The sequence below is a fragment of the Rhinolophus ferrumequinum genome, chromosome 10 (genome assembly GCF_004115265.2).
Source record: "Rhinolophus ferrumequinum isolate MPI-CBG mRhiFer1 chromosome 10, mRhiFer1_v1.p, whole genome shotgun sequence".
Classification (NCBI taxonomy): Eukaryota; Metazoa; Chordata; class Mammalia; order Chiroptera; family Rhinolophidae; genus Rhinolophus; species Rhinolophus ferrumequinum.
Genome location: NC_046293.1, coordinates 5,746,729 through 5,771,865, shown reverse-complemented (window position 1 = coordinate 5,771,865; position 25,137 = coordinate 5,746,729). Strand labels below are relative to the sequence as shown.

The window sequence follows — 25,137 nt, the reverse complement described above, 5'->3', positions numbered from 1 at the left end:
TAAACCAATGTTCGTAGTTGCATTATTTACAACAGCCAGGACAGCTTTGGTTTCTGCAAGAAATACTGCTTGTACACATATCTTGACCCACACGTGCACCAGTTTCTCTGGGTTTTATACATAGGATAGGAGCTATTAGGTTACAGAGTATCAATCTTTAGCTTTAACAGTTGATGCCAAATTCTTTCAAGTGTCCCAACTTATACACCCCTTCAGTAGTTTCAATTGTTCCACATAACTACTCAATACCCGGTATTACCAGACTTTCTAACTTTTCCCAATCGTACAGGAAATGGTATGAACCAGTCTCTAGTGAAGTAAACAGAAAAACTCTAGGTATTGGAACAGAGGGAATTTAATAAGGGAAACTTAAATAAGGACCATGTTGGCACAGAGGAGCAAACTAAGAAAAACTGCCACATTCGTCCTTACAAGAAGCTGACACAGCTCCTGGGACTGAAGCAACGGTAGAGGTCTCCTCCATCACAGGCTGCTGGAGCTGACTGAGGCGTACCTGATGTTTTGGGAAGCACAGAAGGGGTCCCTCCTTGGTGCCATTACTATAATGCTGGAGGTACTCTCACTGTTTCTGGTACCTTTGCTCTAGCCTCCGAGAGCCCCTCTTTCTAGCCTCTGGCTCAATGAACTTTTACTGTTTACTCCTAACTATTTCCTGTCCTCATCTGGACAGCACACACTAGTACCACTCACCCAGGTCAGAGCCCTGGAGTCACCCCAAGGCCCTCCTCTGCCAAATTCCTCTCCATTCCTCAGCCTGTTCTGTCTGTGCCCTCTCCTTCTTGTCATCATGGACTGCCCAGTGACAGGGACACCTGACACGTCTCTCTGGTCCAGCTCCCAGCACAAGCCACCTGCTCAGGAAATGTTTCTTTGATGAATCTGACAATATAAGGGTTGGGGACAGACGAACCATAAGGTCCCCCCAGTTAGACATCAGGCATAAAGACAGAAAGTGGCTTCCCTTTCTACCATGAAGCAACAGGAGGACAGTGGTGGCTGTGCTGAGTGTGGTTGTACCAGGTGTTGAACTGAACTGTTTTCATACCCGATGGTAAAGAGCCTCTGTGAGCCCTTCCCCAGGGGCTCCAGGGGCCCTGCCCGGCAACAAGCAATGAGGGATCAATGGGACCCGAGCCTGGAGAGCGAAGGCCGCGTGAATATCACTCTGAAGGGTGAGCTTAGGAGGAGAGTTGGCTTCACTGAGTCCAAGATCTGTTGGTTTTGGTGAACTTCATTTTGTGACTTTTTTGTTTTTAAGGAGGGCGCAGCTCACTGGCCCATGTGGGGATCGAACCGGCAACCTTGGTGTTATTAGCACCACGCTTTAACCAACTGAGCTAACCGGCCGCCCCAATTTTGTGGTACAGTGAGAGTACCTCCTTTCAATTAGACTTTTAAGGTCTAATTGAAATGAGATGAAAACCCAGGGTCCCTGAGCAAAAGAACTAAAAGAGCAGCTGTGGATATTCTCAGAAAGGTCTGCTACTTAGGCCCTCGACAAAGAGCTTTTGTTGCTTGAGAAGAAAGACAGAACCGTCATTTCCCTCCACCACCTCGGTCACCTTAGGACTCTGAGGAAACAGGTTAGGTGCGCTGCCACGGGGTATGATGGGGCAAGAAGGAGGGAACAGCTAGCCTGCCAGAGGATGCTTCGGCCACTGTGCCTTGTGCCAATAAGACAGGGCGGGTGGCAGCCACTGCCTGAGGACAGTGGCCTATGGAGAGCTCGTATGACTGTGCGTGACAACCTGGGGACTGGGTGTCAGCAAATGGTTTTCAGTAATTCCAGGGTGTTTGCCCAGCTGTCCTGGAGTCTGTCACTCACCCTGAAGCCACTGGCACCGGGACCAGGCACACCACAGGGACACACATTTGTTACCTTCAAGGTCCTCCTCTGTCCCCTCAGGCTCACCAGCCCCTCCTTCCATCCCATCAAGCTGGGCCATCACCAGGTGGCTTCATTTCTGGCCACACACTATGTTCCCCACTCAGCACAGGCATTCTGGAACCCGCGCCCAACCCAAGAGGATCTGCTCAGTCCTTTGTTTCTCTTCTTTTTAATCTCTGAATACTTCGGTGTGTGTTTCTTCAAATCAAGGACATTCTTTTATATGACCACAAAGCAAATGTGTCAAAATTGGGAAATTAACATTTGATAACAGTTATCCAACCCACAGACTTTATTCAGATTTCACCTGTTGTCCTCGTCCTCTGTAATACGAATTTTTCAGGCCCAGGATCCAATCCAAGGTCACCTGTTACATTTCAGTTGTCCCTAAAGCATGAAGTAGTTTCCCTTCCGCTGAGTTACGAGGACATTGGCCCCCTGCATGACTGCAAGCTGAGCAGCATTGGGAGGGCATCCAGGGGGTGGTGGAAGAATGTTGCCAACAGTCGCCCCAGCTCCAAATCTAGCACCTGCATCATACCCTCCTTCCACCAGCATTGTGGAACCAGGTGGATAGATGGGGCCAACTGGATAATAAGCCATGGGGACTGTGGAACCTAAGCGTCCCACAGCCACAGACTGGGCCATGGGCAGATACAGGGAGGCGCCAGGTAATGCAGCTGACATGGTAAGGATGTGGCAGCCCCTAGGTAGGTGCACAAAGCTCCGATGACAGAGCTCTGAGCAGGCAGGTGGAGCATCAGTGTAGGGGGAGCCTGAGGGAGATGCAAAGTCTGAGGGTCACAGGATTGCCAGGAGGCTGCACAGGGTAGGTTGGCTGCGTTGGATATTGACCTATGCTCTTCATGGTGGCTGCGGGTCCGGTTCGGTTTGGCGTCGCAGACAGTTATTTTTCTCATCCTCTTCCTGTTCGTAGTCGCTTCCATGTCACCTCTTCAGCCTTCCTTTATCTGGATCAATCTTAGTGTTTCTCGGTCCTTCTCAACTTTGACATTTTGAAAAGATGGGGCCAGTTATTTTATAGAACGTCCCTTGATTTGTGTTCATCTGATATTTCATTAGGTTCAGGTTACACATAGGTGGCAGGAATGCCCCAGAAACGACACTGTGTTCTCATTGATCTTACCAGGTGGCAGTTGACTGTGACTTGTTCCCATATTGGTCATGTGAATGTCAATCACCAAGTCCTCGGCTGGTCCTCCGAGTTTCACTGTTGTAAGATTAATAGTTTCCCTTTGTCATTAATAACTAACCTGGGCGGAGATTATTTGAACATTACCATGTGAATATCCTGTTCCTCATAGTACATTGAGGGTTCTTGCTGGAATCAAATTACTAAAATGATTCCTGATTGTGGTTTTTAAACTCAATCATTCCTTCTGCATTTCTTAGTGAACATTTTACTGTAAGGGCCTTTTCTTCTCCCTTACTTAGTTAGTTCTGTCAATATGGGTCCATGGATTCTGGTTTTATTCAGTGGGTGATAATCCATTACTATCATTACTTATTTGGATATTCAGATTGTCCCGGATTTGGCCAGTGGGAGCTCCTTCAAGCTGGTTTCTGTTCCCGTCATTCTTTGAGCACTGAGTTTTTGCTTCTGAAACAAGATGGTCCAGGCTTACTCTCCCGGCTTCAGCCCTGGACTCAGTCATGTTGCTAAGGACCCTTGATTCTTGTTAGTGGGGAGTGATAGTACAACCCGAGATCTGGAAGCTAGGTGTGCTCATTGCGACCGAGGCGTCATCGCTCTTGTCCTTTCAGTGGCCAGACTGGGGAAAATAGCCATTTCAAATAATTCTTGCCTTTCACAATTTTATGTTTGTAGCTCCCTTCTCTCACCATGAGAAGCCTGGCTCCCAACAAAATCAATATATTTACTCCTTTGCTCAATTCTGCAATGAACATAAATTTGCTTCAGAATTACCACACCCACACCACTATTAACCAAAAAACCTAATAACTTATTAAGTAAAATTTAAGTTTTCTTTGCAGTTCTTTTGGTCCTTTTATCTTCAGACTGAGGGGAGTGAAAATACTGTGGCTTAAAGCTACTTGGACTCTTTCTTTTCCATTTTTCTTTCATATGGTTGTTACCCATTTGATATACAGTTAAGTTTATTTGTTTCTGTTTGTTTCCAACTTTGAAGTTAAAAAATAAATCCTTGTTGATTTTACCTTTGGCATTTTAATTATGATGTGTTTTGATGGGGGTCTCTTTGGGTACGTCTTGTTTGGGACTCTCTGTGCTTCCTGCACCTGGATGTCTATTTCATTCATAGGGCTGGGGAACTTTTCAGCCATTATTTCTTTAAATAGGTTTCTTGTCCCTTTCTCTCTCTTCTCCTTCTGGGATCTTTATGATTCGAATGTTGGTACGCTTGATGTTGTCCTAAAGGTCCCTTAAACTATCCTCATTTTTAAAAATTCTTTTTTCTTTTTGCTGTTCCGATTGGGTGTTTTTCACTACCTAGCCTTCCAAATTGGTGATTCAATCTGCTTCATCTAATCTATTGATTCCATAACATATATTCTTCATTTCAGTTATTGTATTCTCCATTTCTGACTGGTTCTTTTTTATGTCTTCGGTCTTTTTGTGAAGCTCTCCCGGGGTTCACTGAGCACCTTAAAACCAGTGTTTTGAACTCTGCATCTGATAGATTGCTTGTCTCTGTTTCGTTTAGTTCTTTTCCTGGTCTTTCGTTTGGAACGTATTTCTCAGTCTCCTCATTTTGGCTGTCTCTCTGTGTTTGTTTCTATGAATTAGGCAAAACAGCAACCTCTCTCGAGTAATCTTGTGTAGGAGCTAACCCTTTGTAGATGTCATCGTCTATAATCCTTCCTCACCTGTGGGGGGTCCTCCATGTCCCCAATTTATACATTCATTCATTCACAACAAATACTAAGGCTGGTTCGCGCCAGGGAACTGCTGAGGACGCACTACACGGTAGGCGCCAGGGTGAACATTAACCATTAATCAGTCACTCGACCTTTAGCCCTACAGTGCAAGCCAGTGAGCACCCAGGGGGTGTCCCGGGGCTGCTCCCCAGTCCTTTGCCAACTCCTGGGCCCACAAGGGGCTAGGGGTGGCCATGGGCACTGCCCTGGGGATCCTGCCACCTGATGAGACAAGTAAAGAGTTAACAGGAGCGAGCTTGTGGGCTAACAGGAACAAGCTAACCGGTAACCACTTGGCTCGGAATCCCCTGGCCAGCACTGCACCTGAAAACTGACAAGCGCTTTACATCCATCATAGAGAGGAACAGAACAGTTCCCAATTGCAACAGCAACTGCCTGCAAGCTGACTTCCGTCATAGATGGGAATAGGACATTCCCAGGAGAAGACAATTGTAACGGCAGGCCCCCTGCAAGATGACAAGCACCCTACATCATTTTTAGAGAAATACAAAACTCTAGCTAAACAGAAACGGGCGCAGCTGTTTCTCTCAGACTGCCCTGGCAAAACTTCTGCTAGTAGCTACAAACAGGACTCTCTCTCTCTCTCTTTGACTTTTAATACATCTTTTCTTACTCTTGTAGAGTCCTGCAAATCTTTTTACATTCTGCGACGACAGGGGGTTAATTCTATGCCAATACACGATCCACATGTCAAACCGAGCCTTCTCCACTCCCTGCGATACCGCTCAGGTGTAACCTGCAATACGGATGTCCTTTGGCCACTGACCCCAGAATCCCCAGCGGCTCTGCTCACGACTCCACTGAGCCGACCTTTGGGGTGGTTTCCCTAACGCAGGCGGTGCCTCGGAGAGCGCCCAACTCCTGCAGTCGAGAAGCTAGGGCCAGGTCACGTTGGCGGGCTGGGGGGGAGCCTGGGCAGAGAGATGCAGGGCGGGCCTAGGGCTGGCGAGAGGAGCGGGGCCTCCGTGGGGGCGGGGCCTCCGTGGGGCGGGGCGGGGCCAGATATTGACCACCCTATCCCTGGGCTCGACTTTCCGGCGCAGAGTGACCGCGGCTGTGCCACCAAAGGACGCTTGCGATGGGTGAAGACGTTGTACCCAGGGGCCGTTAGACAGAAGTGGTGGAGGCTACGCGCGCTTCCACCCGCCCACCCACCTACTTGGGACCAGGCCTCCCTTCTGGGAGTCACGTCTCTTTCTTCCGCAGCCTGGGAAGCGGGCCGAGCCCCACCGCGGGGCTGGGGCATGGGGTGGGAGGGTAATGGTGGCCCCAGTACATGGCCGCAGGTGGCCTCTCAGGGTTCTGGGAGGCCCCGGTTAGAGAAGCAAGCTCATGGGGGTTTAGGGGCGCGCAGGTCTCCAGCCCGTGGGGAGGGCCAGCAGGGTAAAAAGGTAAGCTCTGGACGGTGGAGAATGCAGCCCTGACCAGAGTGGACCCGAGACAGTATGGTCAGGACAAGGGGTCGTGTCACGTTAAATCCTCAACCCGCCGCGTCCTCCCTGGGACTTTGGGCATGGACTGCACCTCCCTATGTCTCCGTTTCCTGGTCTGCGAAGGGAGAGTAATAGTGATCCAGCTTAACTGTGACAATGTGGGGAGAGGGACTTCCCCATCTGGCCCTCAGTGAAGACTCTGAAAATGTTGGCTGTTGTTATTACTGTTCACTCCAGTTTTACAGAAAAGGAAACAGAGGCTGGGATTTTGTTTTTGTCTTTGTTTTTCAGTAATTTGCCCAAAGTCACACAGCCAGCAAGTGGCAGAGCCCAGACCTAGCCAACATCCCTAGCCTATTCTAGAAAGTTCTGCGGTGAAACCCTCCCAAGGTTTTCCTCACCCAGTGGACCCAGTTTATTTTTCCCTCCTCTGGGGAGCCCCACACCCACCTCTGGCTCTTTCCCCATAACCCCCTGGAGATGGCCCAGGAGACCTGAACCCCTGGGTAGCACTGATGCCGGGAACATATTAGGGCCTAGATGAGGGGCTCAGGAAGTGGTGCTTCATGACTGAGTGGGTGGCTCTGTCTGTCGTCAGGTCTGTTCTCAGAGCTGAGGCTGGCTTTACCCTGGGGCCACATCGCTGCCAAAGCCTGGGGCTCCCAGCACGGCTCCCCTGTTCTCTGCCTGCACGGCTGGCTGGACAATGCCAACTCCTTCGACAGACTCATTCCTCTTCTCCCAAAAGGTGGGTTGGGGGCTGAAAGGAAGCGGAGAGGCCAGGTGGCAGGACTGCAGGAGAATGAGGGAGGGGAAGACAGCTGACCTAGACACCTTCTTCTACCTCCTTTATCTCTGTCTCAGGCTTTTATTACGTTGCCATGGATTTCGGGGGTCACGGGCTCTCGTCCCACTACAGCCCAGGTCTCCCGTATTACCATCTAAACTTTGTGAGTGAGATCCGAAGAGTTGTAGCAGGTGAGTAAGAGGTGGAGTGTGTGTGTGTCTGTGTGTGTGTGTGTGTGTTGGTAGGGGTGCTCAGGGACACCCCCCTCTTATCACTGAAGTGGGGTGTGGTAGCCAGGAAACAACACTGGCCTGGAGGTGACCTGCCAAGAATTCATGGGTAACTTTGGGAAAGTTGGAGAAGGCTGCCAAGAAGAGTTCACTTTCTCCTGAGGGCTCCACTCCTCACTGAAGCTAGGGCCCCTCTAAGCTGGTCTCCTGAGTGGGGCACCCCAGGTGCTGGGGCGGGATTTCCCGAGCACAGGAACTGCAGGACAGAGGGTGGGGGAGGCTGGGCCCTTGCAGACCTGGCTCCGTGTGCTTTCAGCCTTGAAATGGAATCGTTTGTCCCTCATGTGCCACAGTTTTGGTGAGTTCACTTTGGCCAGGACCTGACCTGGGCTCCCATGGTGGGGCTGCGAGGGAGGGAGAGGAGTTGGGGCACAGGTACCTCTCCCCTGCACTTCTGGGAACTGCAAGGAGAGATGAGGAGGTTCCTTAGACATTGACCTTTGGGTACTGTGCCCTTTGACCTCAGGCCTCTCCTCTGAGGAACATATGGCCCCTGTAGGTAGCTATCTCCCAATGTGACCTTCTGAATGGTGAAGTCTGATGAAGGGGCCACCTGGCCCCAGGGAGCCCCAGTTTGACGGCAGATACAGAGCCTGTCTACTGATGGGAGAGAGGAACCAGGCCCCTAGCCTGAGGGTGGGTCAGCCCCTGGGAGGAAATTCTGGTAGGATTTTGATTGCTGGGGAATATCAGCCAGACTACTCTTTTGTCCGCCAGGTGGCAGCGTAGGTGGAATGGTGAGTAGATGGCTTTACAGTGACCACCTCTGGCCACCGAGGGGTGCTCCTTCTGGGGTGGGGAGAACAGGAGGAAGAGGGGGAAGTTACCTGGGAAAGGAAGTGCCTCCTCAGATCAGTCTCCAGCCAACATTTTATTAGCTAGTGCTGGTTTGCTGTGTACATTGCAGCAATGATCCTTATCATGGAGAGGTAAGTGGAAATGCAGACTCTGGTGGAGTTCAGAGCTTTGACAGCCCCCGGCCCGTCACAGAGAACCCTGGAGTCCAGCCATTGCCAAGGCTTGGAGCTCCGTGCTGGGTGTGAATGGCGTGGGGGGCAGGGGGAGGGGCACAGAAGGAAGGTCCCTGGAAGGACTAGAAGAATTTTGTTCTAGCCTCTGGGTCAGCACCCTCCCCCCAACCTGAGAGATATTTCAGGAAACACCAGTGTCCCCGGAGAAGAGTCTGAGTCCCTTTTCCTTCAAGTTCCTCTCCTATTCATTCTTCCCTTTTTGTGTCGCATCATAGTTTTCCTGTATCTTCCCTGAGATGGTAGATAAACTCATCTTGCTGGACTCAGTCCCTTTCTTCCTGGACTGTAATGTAAGAATGGCGGCTTACATGCATGCCCCCAGCCCTGTCTCTTTCGGTGGATACCAGGGAGGTGGGAAGAGGTGGCAAAAGGGCAGACAAGGGGAGTCAGGGGGCCCCCCAACAGAGAAAACAGGGTGATATGCTGCTTGTGCCCTTAGGGGTGGGCAGGGAAAGGGGTGCTGGGGCCTTTGTTATACTTGGAAGCCCTGTGTGTGGCCTGGGATTGCAGAATGCCAGGTCAATCATGAAGTGACGGGGTGGGAGAGGGTAGGAGCAGTGGGCTGAGGAAACTCGGGAGGCATACAGCTTGGCCAGCCCACCCACACTCAGGCTCAAATGGCTTTGTGATGTGTGAACATTGCACAACTGCACACAACAGCCCTGAGTATGGGCTGATAGCAAAAGTGCTGCCCCCATCCCCTGCCACCACCACCAATGACAACAACCAGGGCTGTCCCTGCATCTGAGTCCTGGCTCTGCCCTTTACCTGCTGTGTGACCCTGGGCAAGTCACTTCACCTCTCTGGGCCTCAGTTTTCTCACATAAAATGAGGAGATTGGACTGGATGACCTGGGAGGTGCCCTGCCAGCTTCTGTCATTCTATTCCCGAGGGTTCAACCTTTTCGGTTGTGACAACTCCTTCATCAGTTTCAGTTTTCTTGTCTGTCAAATGACCACAAGCTCCATAAGGGCAAGAACCATCGCTGTCTTTTTATCACCACGTGCCCAATCCTGGCACATAGTAAGTGCTCAGTAAATGTTCGTTGAATGGAAGGGTAAATAATTTGTGAGTTATTGTGAGGATCCAATGAGTCTGGGTCTCACTTCTTTATGTGTTTCACCCACTGAGTTGACAAACACAGTGTCCCCCTGGGTCTTTCTCCTGGGGCTCTTGTGTTTTGTTCCTTCCTGTTTGCTGTACTGTCATCGGGCATGGATGGGAGTGTCATTTCCCACGGCTACTCCACGCAGTGCACTGTGGACAGGGCCAGGCCGTTCCCAGAGTGAGCTGGGCTGGAAAGGGGTACCCTGGGGGGAGGCTGAAAGCCTCTGCACTGCACTCCCCGCCAGCCTCTGCTCCACCATTCAGAGTGATAACATTAGTTAAACCAGATGAAATGGCCAACCCTGGATAGTTCCTGACTTATGGACCCTAATATCTCACCTTTGCAAGCACTTGGCAGTTGACAGAGATTTCCTTCATCCAGTCTGACCCCTCCAGCTGTCCCCCGCCACAGGCAGGGCTGGGATGCCTGTGACTAGGCAGCCAACTTGCTCCGGACCACAGTGCTAACTAGCAGGGGCTTGTCCGGTGCCACCCCTCACTGGGCCAGAATGAATCACCAGCTAAGAGGGTGCACAGCTGAGGGGCTGCTGAGGGCAGAGGGTGGAGCTGGGGGAGGAGCTGGGCCCTTTTATCTGCATGTGAGAGCTCTGCCCACCCAGCAGAACCACGAATATTTAGGAAATAGAGAACTTTCTGATCTACAAGCGGAACCTGATAGAGCACACGCTGCAGATGGAGAGATTACCCAAAAAGCCCTCAAGCGTTATCAGCCGGGAGGAGATGCTACACAGGTGGGTGCCCTCAGGTGAGACTGGGGTGGGGGGCGGCCCGGGGGGAACTGCAGGACACCAAGAAGGAAATCTTTGGGGCCCGGAAGCAGCTTCTTTCTCCTACTCGCAAATCCAACCAAGCCTGTTTCTCTCTGCCCACCCTGGGCATCAGGCTTCCTGGCACTCCTCAGATGCCCAGTTTTGACTTTATCAGCCTTTCATTCTCCCCACTCTATAGCCGTGCCCTGGAGCCCTCTCCACCCACTCGCTGGTCCCCCTTCCTCTCCCTTCATGCACACTCTCCTGGCACAGCTTTCATCCCCGTTGTGGCTTCTACCTGGATCTCGCTCAGGGCCCCTTGCTGATGTCCCTGCTCCTCCTTTGGGCCTCAGCTGCTGGCACTTCTTCTGGAAGCCTGCCCTGACTCCACCTCCCTGCCCTGTAGGTCATCTCAGGTCTGTAGGTGGTGGCTAAGGCTGCTTGGTCACATTTGTGCCTCCAGCATGCACCAGTGTGCCTGGGCATCAGGGCTCTGTAACGATGTGTTGCCTAAAGGAGTGAAAACACACACACACACTCCCTGCTGATGTGAACGACCCCTCCACACATGCCTCTGTCCTTGTGGCGTGGCCTACCTTTCCCTGCCCTCCTCTCCTCTCCATCTGGCCTCTCCTCACACAAGGCTCTCAGGTCCTTCCGTCTCCCCCAGGTTCCTGCAGAATAACAGCCAAATGAACGGAGTGTGGGGAGCTCCTGCTGCAGAGAGGAACCACACAGGTGGCCACAGGTAAGGCAATCACCGTCCCAGGCTGTGCTCATTGGCACTGTTCTTGGTGAGGAATGACAGTGACTAAGCTCGCTTTGGATCAGGTGTAATCTATGTGCTTTGCAAACAGTGTCTCATTTAATCTTCCGACCACCCTATCACATCCCATTTATTACAGAACAGACTGAGGCTTGGAAAGGCCAAGTGACTTGTACCAGGGCAGACGGTACTGCACGTCCCAGGAAGCCACGTCCTGTGGGAGCTTGGACAGGCTTCTTGGGACCAAGTGTTGGGGAATGTCAGCCCTGCTGTACAGGTCCTGTGTGGTGGGCACCAGTGTCCAAAGCTAGGCTTTGGGGATGTCCTGTGCGGCCAAGCAACTTTGAAGAGGTTTTATAAAACGGAGAAGAGGAGTCGGTGGTCACCTGGCTTCAAGCAGTGTCGGCCCGTATCTTCTGCACTTTGTTCCCTGATATGTTCATTCATCAAGAGCATGCTCAGTGCTGGCCCGAGCTGGGCTGCAGGGAGCAGGAACTGACACCGCCCTCTCTCCTGAGGGGTCAATGTCTCTGCCAGCACAGCTCCAGGGGCCGCCATTCACAAGTGACCTCCCTGGAAATGACTCTCCCAGGACTTGAGCAAGGAGGAGGCCGGGCAGGAAGTACATTCTAGGAGGAGAAATGGACAATAAGTCAGTAAACAGACAAATCAGTAGACGTTTTATTGTAACAGGAATAAAAGGAATGTAGTGAGTGCTCTGGAAGACACCCGTGGGCAGGCCTGTTCCTGGAAGGGGCTCTCAGGAGGTGAAGGAAAAGCCCAGGGAGACAGTGTGGTAAGATGGAACATGCACTAAATTGAGCGCAAAGACCAGGGTTCGATTCTTGACTCTGCCAGCTCAGCCATCTTGGCAAGTCCCTCCCGTTCGACGGCCCTGGTTTCCTCGGGTGACAGGTCTTGGGATTTTTGTCCTCCTAGGCTGATTGGATCAAGCAAGGTGGTGAATGTGACTTCAGCCGAGGAGGCAGGGGTCAAAAACCCAAGAGCCTGTGGGAGCTGGGCAAGTTATGGAATAATCCAGCGGCTGCGAGCGAGGCAGTGGGCAGTGAAGGGGATTGTGGAACTGGCCCAGCCAGGGCTTATCATGTGGAATCGGTCTAGGATGGCCCGAGTCCCCAGCTGCTCCTCTGTGCTGGGTTATTTTCTAGTAGTTAGCAACACTCTGTGAGGTCAACTGGACTACACGGTACCTAAGGCTGTGTTGGCCTCAGCTGCCAGTTCGCAACCTGTTGTGGGGGCCGTCGTCGTCATTATTTCTGAGACTCTGTCGGCTCCTCCTCCAAATGCATCTTGGAAAGGGGAGGTCCAGGGCACAGGGCCGTGGGTCCAGTCTTCCCGACGTGCCCACACAGATGGGTGGCTCAGAAGTGGGCTAATCTGGAATCAGACATGCTCTGGCCAGGCTGCAGAAGCCGATTAGGCCAGGCCGGGCTCACATGAAATGGTGACACTGAACCAATTGTCAAGGGGAGTGGGAGACGAGGGCGGGCTGGGAAAGGGGTGCAGGGGGAGTGAGCAGGTGACTGGATTGTAGTGCTGGGACCAGCCCCTCTGCAGCAGTCGTGGCCCTTTAGGGCCCGGGGTTAACTTAAAAGACCGAGTCGGCTCCCAGACACCACCGGGGTGGGGTGACACTGGGGGAGCTGGTGTTCCAAGCTCCCCGAGTCCTTTTCCTCAAGCCCCAGAGAGCTCCTGACAGCCCCCATTCTGTTCTGGAGCAGGGCAGAGGACTGGAAATTTCCATCGTTCAACCTGACGTCTCCAAAATCCGAATTCACTTCCTAGGGCTGCCAGCCCGCAGAAGTGCCCTGGACTGGACAGCTTCAACAGCAGACATTTTATTCCTTCCCAGTTCTGGATGCCAGAAATCCAAGGTCAAAGTGTTGGCAGGGCTGTGACAGACTGTTTACACTGTCTCCTGGCGGCCTCACGTGTTTGTTGCCATTCTCCCCAGTCTGCACGGAGTATGTAAGGTGAGAGCAGGCTGACGGGCTCCGCGTGGCGCAGAGCGTGCCATAGGATCTTTAGACAGGACAAGCCGGTTGACCTGGAGAAGATGGCTTTTGACCAAAGAGGTGCAGGTGAGGGAGCTGGCCAGACGGAAATCCAGCAGGAATGTGATCCAGGCAAAGGGAGCCACCGGGAAAGGCTTGGGAGGCTTGAACTTGACCCTGCGGGTGGGTGAAACCAGGAGGCAGTGAGCCAGTGTAGGGAGAGAGAGGCCAACTCCTTATCTTATCTGCGTTCTTATCTGAGTCCTGTCTTAATACTGGCCTAGACCTTCTGGAAACAAGCTGGAGGTGTTGGCGTGAAAGAGGGACGAGTCCAGCTCTGGTTGGGGTTTCCTAATGACAAAGGACATGCCTGTGCCAGTATTCGGGCCCTGCAGCCTGCCCACGTTGGGGGACGCTCCATCCTCACCACAGGCTGGGTGGGCCTGGGGTTGCAAGCAGGATTTGTTTGGGTTGTACAGCTTAAACACAAAATTTTGGCATGAGGGGAATTTTGAATAAGTTGTTCATATTTAAAATAGAAAGATGTTATGTAAAACTGGAGATTTTCAGCTTCTTTTGAAAAATGGGAAGACCTGGCAACACACTGTGTGTTCTCCACAGGCAACAGTGGCTGGCAGACTCCGCTGCCATGGCGTGTGAGTGGGCACTGCACTCACTCTGCCCAGCCTCTGCCGGCATCTGAGTCTGTGACCATGGTAGTTCCCAGCAGAGGAACGGGGAGGGAGAGGGTTGAAAGGTTCTCTGAGGTTTCCGTCCAGGGCTGATGTCATCCAAAGAGTCCCACGTTGAACCACCAGTCCTGGACCCCTGCCCCGGGCAGCCTGTGTGCTCATGCCTGGGGATCCTAGAGTCAGCCTGGGGGTGGGGTGGGGACAGATGTTAACCAAGTCACATCACGTTCATGGTTACCTAACCTGGGGGAGGGGCGCCCAATCTGTGGGAACCCTGCCTAGGGGCCCAAGGATAGTGAAGGTGTGCCCCGCCAGGTGAAGAGGACGAGATGGCATGGGGAGCGGTCCAGACCCAGGAAACACAGGCGCTGACATTGACGTCTGCGTGGTTGTGGAGGGAACTGGCAAGACAAGTTAGTGGGAAATCCTGCCCGTGGCAGGAGGAAGCCATCCAGTTTGAGGACCTGACAGAAGGCCAGGAACTTCGAGAGGGGTAGCGAGTGGCTGCCATGGGGGGTGGAGGGTAGAGGCTGGACCGGGCAGGGCTCAGTTAGCTACCATTGGTTGATGGTTGATTGTGGTTTTACTCCAAAAGCAAAGGGAAGCTCTTGGAGGGTTGTAACTGGACAGTGGGAGATGGGGAGGAAACAGCCTCCAGCCCTTCTCTACTCCCCCAGGGCTGGCTTGCTCTTTCTGCTGACCAGCCCCCATCCCGAAGCTCTCCAGGAGACCACCTTAAGTCCCCTCATGAGAACAAAAGACGCTCCTGTCACCCAGGAGATTCCAAGGAGCTCTGTGTCAGGAACTAGGTTCAAAGACCAAATATTAGAGCAAAAGATGCTCCTAGCACTTTTCCACTTAGGAAATACAGGTTTTAGGAGCTCTGCCAGGAGCCAGGGACAAATACTAAGATGTATTTCTTATCCTGTCTCACTATCACAGCCTCTAATTATTGGCTGTGGTGGGAGAGGAGGGTCTAGGATTCTGATAATATCTCCTGCATTCAAACTCTATTCTTATAAAATGTTCCTTTCATGTAACTTTTTGGGGCTCTTGAAACCCTTGGAGGTGGCGTGTCTCCTGAGCCACCTGCCGGCCTGAGGAGTCCAGCCGTGCTGGTGCAGGGTCTGTCCCTCCGGCCCGGGCCAAGCCTCCCTCCTCCTTTTCCTTCTGGGGAAACAGAGGTGCTGACATCGGCCTCTGCATGGCTGACAAGACAAGTTAGCGGGAAAGGCCGGCAGCACGACTGCTGGCACGCAGTGTCCCTGGGATCTGAATCTGATTGAGAAAAGGACTGAGCACTAATCTCTCTCACTCCACAAATGCCGGGGCCACTTGCTCTTCGATCTGATGGCTGGACTCCTTATTTAAGTTAAGGGACATCTGTGCTGGCACGCTGGTCTGAGAAACAGTTCTTGTATTACAAAGGTCACTGTCACAGGGGAGGCAGATAGAAAAGCAGCTGGGCTGTGGGGGTGCCCAGGCAGTTCAGGATGTGTCAGAGCAGGAGGAGGGGTGGCGGGGAGGAGGAGCCAAGGCCTCAGGACAGAGAAAACAGCACAGTGGGGGTCCCCAGATACTTGGGGGTTCATCCCACTCTCAAGAGAACCCCCACTGTAAGCTTTTTCACATCCTCTGAGTAACTGGAACCCAGGTTCAGAGGAAGGAGGAAGGCAGCGAGCCCAGACGTCACCAGGGTCCTGCACAGACAGCAGGGGCCTGTCCTCTGTGCAGGGAGGTCATGGCCAGAGCTGAGGGTGGCCCAGGGGCCTCAGCCTTGGTTCATTAGGCTGACATATCTAGTAGTACAGTGACCAGAAAATCTTCCAGTTACATGGTATTTTGAGTCACAAATGCCTGACCAAGAACCTCTGTCAACAATTAATCATCTAGATTCTAGATGTATCATCTAAAAGTTCCATCATCTCTAATTAGAGGGGGAACCTAATCATTATGGAAAATAGCTCGCCTTCATGTTTCCATAATCGTTTCTTTCTTTCTCGGAAAGCCACTTTGCATTCAAACATCAGTCTTCCCGGGGGAATCCCGATGCCTCTCCTCCGGTGGACACTTGCCCAACGTGTCCCTCCACCTGAGGGGTTGACGGCATGTCCGAAGGGCTGAGCAGAGCTGCCCTTTTGTTTTTACTTCTTAATCTGATATTACTTTCTGAACAGGTCCTAGATCACATGGTTTAAAAATCACTATATAATTACGGGCCCGTCTCGCTGGGTCTCACCCCGTTCTATCCACCTTGTTCCTCAACTCACCCCCTTTTTAAATTGGTTCCCATCCTTCCCGAGTTTTCTTAGGTAAGTACAAACATGCAAATATATGCCCTCATTTACCCCCACTGTAGCCAGTTCTGCAGCCTCCTTGCTCCTCACTATAGATCCTGGAGACTGGGCCACATCCTTTGCACCGACGCAGCATGTCCCCCACGTGACCTGGAAGCTAATTTAGCCAGTTCCCTCCAGGCAGACACGGGTCGTTTCCAGACTGCCCTGTTAGGAGCAGGGCTGCACTGCGCAGTGGAGCTCCTCGTTTCGCAGGTTTAACAACCCATAGAGCGTGGGCACCACACAACTGAAAACCACACTGAGGTCGCACTTCTCCCCTGGCGAGGTGAAAGGCATTGCCAGGTACCCTCCAGGGCTGTCCCTTAGCTGCCCGGCCTGCGATGGATGAGAGACCTATGTCCCTGGCTGTCACCCGATTGGCATTTTTCCCATTTGACAGGTGAGAAGTTATATCTCAATGTGGTTTTAATTGGTTTTCATGGTAAGGATAAATCTCGCTTGTATTTTTTCTGACAACTGTGTTTCCGTCCTCTTGCCCATCTTTCTGCTGGGCTACTGGTCTTTCCTCAATTTTTAGGAACTCTTCGTATGTTGGGGAGATTGAATTACAAATACTTTTTCCCAGGTTGTCATTTATCTTTTGGCTTTGCTTAGAATGTTTTTTGTTGTTGTTGTTTTTTCTTGCAATGCAGAATTTAATGTAATTGAATATGTCTTTTTTATGGCGTCTGCATTTTGAATCTTAGTTTAAAGCTCATGTTTGATTCTAATACTGTTTGAGATTGAGTGTCTGCATTTAAATATTTGCTACATTGGGTTTTTATCTAGTGTACAGGGTGAGGTTTGGATCTGTCTCCATCTTTTTCCACACGCCAGTTTTTAAAAGTCTCTGTCTTTGCCCTCATGGACATAAGCGCTGCCACATCATACCCTGACTGTCCAGCTCTGTCCTGTCCATCTCTGGAGCTCTGCCTTTCGATGCGCCTGGCCGCCTTCGCTTAGCAGCACTACGCCGTTTAAATTAGTGAGGTCTCACAGCGTGTTTTGCTATCTGTAGGACACTCTCCTTTCATGGCTCTTTTTCAGAGCTTTTCTGCTATTCTTGTTTGCTTACTTTTCCCAGTGAACTCCAGAATTGGGTACTTTACTTCCCCGCCCCCAAATCTTGTTGGTGTATCATATATGTCTCACTAATACTAATGTTAATAATAGTAACAGCACTTGTGCCCATTACCCAGCCAAAAACCACAGACCAGCACCCGTTCCTTTGAACCCTGCCCATCCCCACCACTGCCACCCAGCGGCAAACACCTGCTTATTCACTCAGCAAGCACTTTTGAGCCCCTGCTGTGTGGCAGGTTCTAGGGACCCCGCTGTGAATACGAGACCAAACCCCTTGTCCTCATGGAAGCTCCGTCCTAGCAGAAGAAAGAAGAAGCAGAGAAGTAAATGACAGAGTGTGTGAGAAAGTGCTGAGTGTTATGGAGAGAAATAGACCAGAAGGAGATGGGGAGGCCTGGCGGGAAAGGTGGTATTGGAGCAAAGACTTGTGGGAGGGACGGGGCCTCCTGACTCTGGGCGGCACGACTGTGGGTTTTACCCAGTTGACGTCTGCCATCTCCCCACTGGAGAGGGTTCCGAAGGACCACCCCACAGCTCACTTGTCCATCCCGCTAACAGCAGGCAGTCTCCACGGTCTGTGCTTCTGTGCCCTCCGTGACACTCCTGCAGCCATTTCTCAAGGGGACATTTCCCAGGCGTGGCATTGCTGGGTGTCCGCCGTCCCTAGTGAGACCAAGCTGTCCACCATCGGGATTGTGGCAGAGAACCCAGGCTCCCCCTGGACCTGGGACCACCCCGGCCTCTCAACCCTTCCAGACTTCCTTTTATCGCTCAGTTTCTCTTTGACAAGTGAACACTCGACTCTTAGTCACGGTTCCTTCCTGGTGTTTAAAGATCCGCACGATCATTTTAAGGTTCTCAGAGGACAAGTGTTAACTGTTCCCACCACCATCCTTCTGGGCCACCCTCTGGAGTGGCCGGGGCAGGCACCTGTGTGGGCCGCACTGGTCCACAGCCAGGGAGCTGTGGACAAGCTCTGAACCCCGAGGATGTCAGGGATGGTCCCTGCCAGTCCAGGCTGAAGAAATGAGCCCCGGCTGGAGACCCCAGGGTCCCCAGGGAACTCACCCCACCAGGCGGTGCTGAGGTCAGTCTCTGTGCTTTCCTCCCAGGTCTGACGCTCAACAGAGATCGGAGGATCACGTTGGTGAGTGCAGCGGTCTTCCTGCTCCATCCACGCTCTGCCTGTCAGCCTCTCTTTTTCTTCTGTGGAAAAATATACGTAGCATGATACTTATTTTTTAAACCGTTCATAAGTGTACAATTCAGTGGCACTAAGTACATTCACGAGGTTGTGCAACCATCACCCTCCCCCAAACCTTCCCTCACCCCCAAAATCCATACCCATAAACACTCACTGCCCATCTCCCGCCCCCGCCCCCCACCGCTCTGCTCTGTCTCGAGTGTGACTACGCTAGGGATCTCATGTAAGTGGACTCATGCAGCGTGTAGCCTGTGTCTGGCTTCCTTCCCTTAGATAATATTTTCAAGGTTTATCCATGTGGTAGCGTGGGTCAGCATTCCTTTTATGGCCCAATAATATCCCGTGGATGGATGTGCCATTCATCCATGGGACACGTGGGTTGTTCCCACCTTTTAGCTCTTTGTGAATAATGCTGCTGTGAGCACGATGGACGTGAATCAGTCCAAGTCCTCTTTCAGTTCTTTCGCATCTACATCCAGGAGTGGAACTGCTTTATCCCATGAGAATCCTGGCTTTAACCTTTTGAGAAACCACCAAACTCGTCCCCAGTGGCTGCACCATTTTACATTCCCACCAGGCATGTGAGGGTCCCAGTCTCTCCACAGCCCTGTTAACACTTGTCATTGTCTTTTTTGAGGATAGCCATCCTAGTGGGTGTGGTGTCCGGTCTCTTCTGAATCCTCGCTCTCCTTATGGCAAGGACTGGGGGCGAGGGAGAGGTCCACCAACCAGCAGATTCCTGAAGTTAGGCTGTGTCCCAAACGGGGCTGGCAGGAGTGGGGCTTGCTCGGCACCTGGGATAATGCAGGGCCATCCGGGCTTGGGGCCCCAGTGACGGCGCCTCTTGTGTGTGTGCTAATCCACAGGGCAGCTCCAGAGACAGGAGGTGTTGTCACCCACATTTTACCACCAGGAAACTAGGTTGAGACAGCACAGCTGGGGGGAGGGGCTTCACACCCAGGGCACAATTTAAAAAAACAAACCATGACTGACACACAGGTGTCCACAGAGCAAAACGTGAAAGTTGGCTGCATAGATTGTGTCAGGTCGTGTCACAGGTTAACTTGCAGTCCCATCTGTGTGTTGTCATGCGTGTTGTTATGCAGGGTGTCATGCGGGGTCTCAGCTCCCGCTCCCCACATAAGAACGCAGGATATGGTGAGGCCAAAAAGGAACACCCACAGAGCCACAGTAGGGGAGTCACACCACTATATTCTCGCTGGCAGCTGGGTTGGAGACACGGGAAACAAGAGCCACAATTCCGCAACCTTCCGTCCACTTCTCTGCCAACCAAGCTCACTTGCTAGCTGCAATCCGCCGTGCTAGCTGCAATCCGCTCTTGGTAGCTCAGCCACCATCTTCTTGCTAAGCCCCCATTTGCTGCTAGTGTAGTCACGGCAGTTATATTAGTGGCCAATGGCTCACTGGTTACAGCTGACGGCCAACTAGCCACAGCTGATGGCCATCCAATCACAGTTGATGGCCATTTACTACCTGAGCCAGCACCTTTGCACGTGAGGCCGAGAGCCTGGAAACTGCACTCCTGGCTCTGTCCCCACACGTGTCTATGTAGATAGACACGGGCTTGTTTTAGGGCCTTTTTGGTCTTGTTTAGGTTTTTACATAAATGGTTGCAAACCCGTAAATGAATTAACTGAAGGGCAGCCGAGAAGGGTGTGGTCAGGAGTTTCTTAGAGCAGGCGGGACTTGTGCTGGGCCCAGGGCAGTGGGATCCAGGTGGGTAGAGAAGGGGAACATTCCAGGTACTTGCTGTCACAGTGGTAAAGACTGGGAGTCAGCTCAGTGCGTCTGCTGAGCTGTAGGTGGGGTGGGGTGGCGGGTTCCTCGAGTGAAGACTAAAAGGAGAGGGACTGGATAACAAAAGGACTTAAAAACCAGCCGTCAGGAGGGCTGGAGGTGTGACAGGAGCACTTGTAGAAACTCAGCTGTGTCACCCACGGGGAGGCTGTGTGACCTTGGGCAAGGCGCTTACCTGGAGTCTCAGTTGTCTTGTGGGCAAAAAGAAAGTGCGTTCATTTTACTCATTATTCACTCATGCTGATGGTTAATGAGGAGCTGGGAGGTGCCGCCCCTGGGGTCGCTGGGGGTTGCTGACAAGCCGAGGTCACAGGGACTGGCCTTAGCACAGTGCTGTCACTACAGGTGCTCACAGCTGCTGCTCTTACTGCGACTGTTTGAGGGTGAAATGCTTTGCACGAGACCGTCATTAGAGGTAGGAAGCTCTGGCCTCCGAGGCCGCTGAAAGCTGCTGCCCAGACCCGGCTTGGATGTGAGATGTACAGGACATCCGCCAAGGGGATGGGAAAGTTTGAGTTTTGTTTTTGGTCCAACTGGGATTTGTTCTTAAGAATGATGTGAGCATGGGCCAGTGAGCTGCGCCCTCCACAACTGGATTGAAGGACAATGAGTTGGAGCTGATGGGCCCTGGAGAAACACACTGTTGCCCAATATTCCCCAATTAAAAAAATTTTTTTTAAATGAATGGTGAGGAGGGAGCATTTGAGATCTTGCTTCCCAGCATTTGTCGTCAATTTGGCTCAAAAACCTCTGCCGTAGGGAGTGGGGCAGCACAGCCAGGCTGGGGGCCCAGGCCCGAGCTGAGTCCTGGCACCATCTCGTTAGCTGCTGACTGTGACGCAGACTTTCAGATCTGTCCCGGAGCCCTTCCCACAGGCAGGACCCACCTGTCATTTCCTAGTCAGGCGCTGTGCCTTGGGAGGGGTGGTAACATGTGGCACGTCTGGGTCCTCAGTAAAGCTTCGCTCATCTGTTGCAGATGATGTGCAAACCTGTTTCTGGAAAAGCACCCAAGGTCATTGTGGCCTGAGGAGCAGGAGATGGCTGGGAGGGGGGGTCAAGGTGGAACAAGGGCGATGGGTTTTGGGGGCTGTGACCAGATAGGTGTGTGCACGTGCGTGTTTGTGTCGAGTTTTATATCCATTGCGATGGTGGAAGAGTATTGGGCATGACTTCACAGTCAATCCTTACGGGAGCTTTCGTGAACGAATCCGCTCAATACACATTTATCCTGTCAGGCTGCGAGCTGAGAGCTACGGACTCAGGCCATTCTGGTGCCATGAGAGGGTTCTCAGACGAATAATGTGAGCTTCATGTAACTTTACGTCTCTAGTAGCCGTATTAGAGGAGTAAAAAGAAACAGGTGAAATCATGTCCAGTACATTTAAAAATCAGTATCCAAGATGTTATCATTTCAGCACGTAATCAGTATAAAACACTATGAAGATAGCTGACACTTTTTCCCACTGTCTTCAAATTCCACTGTGCAATTTACACCGACAGCGCATCTGTGTGGACTAGCTCCATTTCAGGCACTCCACAGTCACCCGGGGCTGATGGTTCCGTGGCACAGCACAGCCCGACATCTTAAATGGTTATGATGGTGCTCAGGGCTGCCGGCGGCCGGCGGGGACCATGGGGGCATTATGGCGCACGCATTCTGCAGTGGCTTAAGCAAATGGAAACTCAGTGCAGGGAGGTGGGCTCTGCTTGGCCAGGCCCGCGGCTGGCGGGGCAGCACTGCCGGGCAGCCTGTGGATGGGGAAAGGGGCTGTGCAGGGGCCACACCTCAGTCCTAACTCTAGGCCCGGAAGTAGCCCGAGTCCCTTCTCTGCGTTTAGTCGCAAGGCCACACCTGACTGTGAGGGAGTCTGGGGAACGGCATCTGGTTGGGCAGCCATGAGCCCAGGAAGAACAAATTCAGGGAAAAGTCTGGCCCGTGGCAGTCAGAGGCCTCTGTGGGGAGGTGATGTGGCTCCGTCCTGGGGTAGATGGTGAGGTGGCCCCACCAGGCCCCCCACTGTCCCCCAGAGACAGGCTTTGCAGCCACAGCAGTGCCTGGTGCCTGGCCGAGAACTCACTGTGGTTCTGTCTCTGCAGCTGGAATATGCCTTCGATTTCATCAGCAGGGAGCAGTTTGAGCACTACATCACGAAGCTACAAGCGCACACCCTGCTCATCAAGTAAGTCTGCACCTAGTGCCTCACTGAGCCGGGAGCGCCAGGAGCCTCTGGTTCTCCCGGACACCACGCTGCCATCTTTCTTGGGAAGTCCCCAGCAGCTGGCTTGTGGAAGGCAGGCACAGTGACGGGAGGGCTTGGGAAGCAGGGGATAGGGCGAGGACTACACCCCTCTTGACAGGTGTCCGCAGGGCCCATCGGCAGGGCAGTCTGGCTACCACTGGTCTGGCCCTTGCCTGTCCCAACCCTCCAGCTACCCCTCCCCTTCCCAGGCCGACGCGGTTCCACCCTCTGCCTTCCTCCCCTCCCCCACCCAGCCGTAAGTCTATCGCCTCTGGGTCCCACAGCACTGAACCCCCTTTAGTGTGGCCGAGACACCACTCCCCACTCCACTGCAGCCATTCTGGCCGTGGCATGCCTGAGGCAGGAACTGTGATTTCCAGGGACACATGTGTCTCTGGTGCTGAGCACACGGTTTAGAAAGCATGGACTCCAGATGTGCTGCACACACTGCACACCCACCAAGACGGCTAGACTCAAAGTGAGAGAACAGACGGCAAGCGCAGGGAGGAGGCAGAACCCTCACGCTGCTATGGGACTGCAAAGTGGTGCGGCCACTTTGGAAAACAGTCCAGCAGCTTCTCAAGCCAGTAAGTTACCATGAGACCCTCTGCCCCAGCAGTGCCACTGCTAGGTGTGTACCCCACATGTACGCGAAGGCTCACAGCAGCATTATTCACAACACCCAAAAGGGGAGGCACCCAAACGTCCGTCCATGAACAAGCGAAATGGGGTCTAGCCGGCCAGTGGACTACTTTTCAGCCATAAAAAGGAACGAGCACTGTTGCATGCTGTACCGTGGGTGAACCTTCTTACGCAAAGAAGTCAGACACAAAGTCTACATACTGTATCATTCCATCCGCATGCAAGTCCAAACAGGGAAATTCTCTCTAGAGACGGAAAGTCAATTAGTGGTTGTGTAGACTGGGAGGTGTGTGTGTGTGTGTGAGAGAGAACAGCTTTGGGACTTTTCTTTTTGAGGTGATGAAAATGTTCTACTGTTGACAACTGACTAATGAATTACACCACGGAGTACATTAAAAACCATGAATTATACAATTAAAGTGGGTGAAATTATCTCAGTAAAGCTGTTAAAAGAGAGAAAGCATAGATTCCAGAGCCGTTCAGATCCTGGCTCTGCCACAGAGTGGCCGTGGGTGGGTCCCGGGACTCCGCTGAGCCCCGCTGGTGCCGGCCATGGTGGGCCCTGAGTGTGAGTGGGTAGATCTGAATTCAGAGAGACTCAGCTGTGGGCAAGTCAGAGGGCAGCGCAGGCCCGGGCGGAGGGCACTGCGTGGAAGCAGACCTGAGATGAACCCCGTTTCCCAGAGCAAACCAGGGATATGATGGTGTGAGGAGACAGAATGCCGCTAACAAGGAGACCCTGGGTTTCATGATTGACAAGCTGAAATCTGTTTTAAAAGAGGTATGTGCAGGGGGCTCAGGGCAGCTGGGGTCTAGGAGGGGGGCGTCGGGCACTTGGCTCCACTGCACCTGTCTCTTCTCCTGCACTGGGATTCCCGGTCTGGCTCAGCTCCAGGCCTAACAGCTGGCCCCCCAGGAGCTACCAGGCCTCCCTCCAGCGGGGGCCCATGGAAGAGCGCGCAGGCACACTGTTCACTGGCATTCTCCCAGTTTTCTTGTCCTCACATATCCCCGGGCCAAGCCCAGCTCAACCAGAGGCCATGCCACAATTTTCTAGGGTCCCAAATGGGATCAGATGACCAGTCCCCTCAGTGGGTGCTGGCTGTAGGTGGGAGTGGGCCTCCAAGTTGGAGGGCTGGGATTTGTGCTGTGACTTTGTCCCTGGGAGCACCTGGCATTTTATGATCATCCAGCACAAACACCTGACCCTGGGGCCTCTGCAGACACCTTGTTGTCCCCAAGGAAGGAAGGGAAGCCTGCGTGTGGCTGGTTGGCCAGCAGGCAGAGCCTTCCTGTCTTGTGGGCCCGTGTCCCAGGCAGAAGTGACTTCGGAAAGCTACTCATTCTTTTCTCAAGTGGACCTGATAGAATTATCAGAACCAGCAGCAGTCTGACCCCTGGCCCCACAAATTCACAACTCAGAATGGCCCAGAACCCCAGTTTACAGAATCAGGCCTTTCTCACTGGCTTAGAGCCCGGGCCTGACTTGCCCATGGGGTACTATAAACAGACCGGGGTACGGGGGTTGGGGGGAGGGACGCAGACCAGAAGCCCGACCAGAGGGCCGGCAGAACCACCTGTCTGGGCCACCGCTCACCACATGTCCCCTCCCTTCTCCAGAGGTTCCAGTTTGTGGAAGTCCCAGGCACTCACTACGTCCACATGAGCCATCCCCACCACGTGGCCAGTATCATCAGCTCCTTCTTACAGAGCAGGGACAGGATCCCAGCCCAGCCGTAGCCCTGGGCTACTGAGATGTCGCACTCACCACTCAGCACCCGGACGCCCAGCTCCCAAGCCCCCGGCCAGGCCAGGCCTCACGGTCTTGAGTAGCATGGACGAGCAGAGGGGAGCTGTGGGGGTGAGGCTCCAACAGTTGTGACTTCACAGGGGAGACTTTGGCTACAGGAAGGGGCTGGGACAGGCCGCCCAGGCCTGCATGCAGCCCCGCAGCTTTTGCAGCCTTTTCCTGCTGCTGACTGGATGAAAAATAAATTGTTCTTGTAGTCTCACTGCTTTTGAGGCTTTCACTGCAGTGGGGGCTTTTCCACTGAGGGACAGGGGAGAA

General features: G+C 52.8%; 2 protein-coding genes and 1 long non-coding RNA gene across 4 annotated transcripts; 1 reads left to right on the top strand and 2 right to left on the bottom strand.

Moving 5' to 3' along the window:
• Positions 1 to 2,296: 2,296 nt before the first annotated feature.
• LOC117028293 (DAZ-associated protein 2-like) lies at positions 2,297 to 2,777 on the bottom strand. Its single transcript, XM_033116671.1, is given in 3 exon segments — positions 2,297 to 2,682; positions 2,685 to 2,711; positions 2,714 to 2,777. Coding segments are annotated over 3 exon segments (477 nt in total).
• A 3,074-nt stretch (positions 2,778 to 5,851) lies between these two features.
• On the top strand, positions 5,852 to 25,047 carry SERHL2 (serine hydrolase like 2). Its single transcript, XM_033116838.1, is given in 13 exon segments — positions 5,852 to 5,931; positions 6,881 to 7,030; positions 7,147 to 7,260; positions 7,616 to 7,657; positions 8,077 to 8,096; positions 8,606 to 8,680; positions 10,137 to 10,249; positions 10,938 to 10,964; positions 10,966 to 11,015; positions 18,275 to 18,309; positions 22,285 to 22,367; positions 23,754 to 23,850; positions 24,690 to 25,047. Coding segments are annotated over 13 exon segments (930 nt in total). The 5' UTR covers positions 5,852 to 5,927; the 3' UTR covers positions 24,810 to 25,047.
• LOC117028376 (uncharacterized) lies at positions 13,144 to 19,737 on the bottom strand. 2 transcript variants are annotated; one of them, XR_004424116.1, is made up of 4 exons: positions 18,756 to 19,737; positions 18,231 to 18,368; positions 17,702 to 17,825; positions 13,144 to 13,924 (listed from the first exon to the last, which is right to left on the bottom strand). It is a non-coding gene; the product is annotated as an uncharacterized LOC117028376 (long non-coding RNA). The 2 variants fall into 2 exon arrangements; XR_004424115.1 differs by lacking the exon at positions 17,702 to 17,825.
• Positions 25,048 to 25,137: the final 90 nt, after the last annotated feature.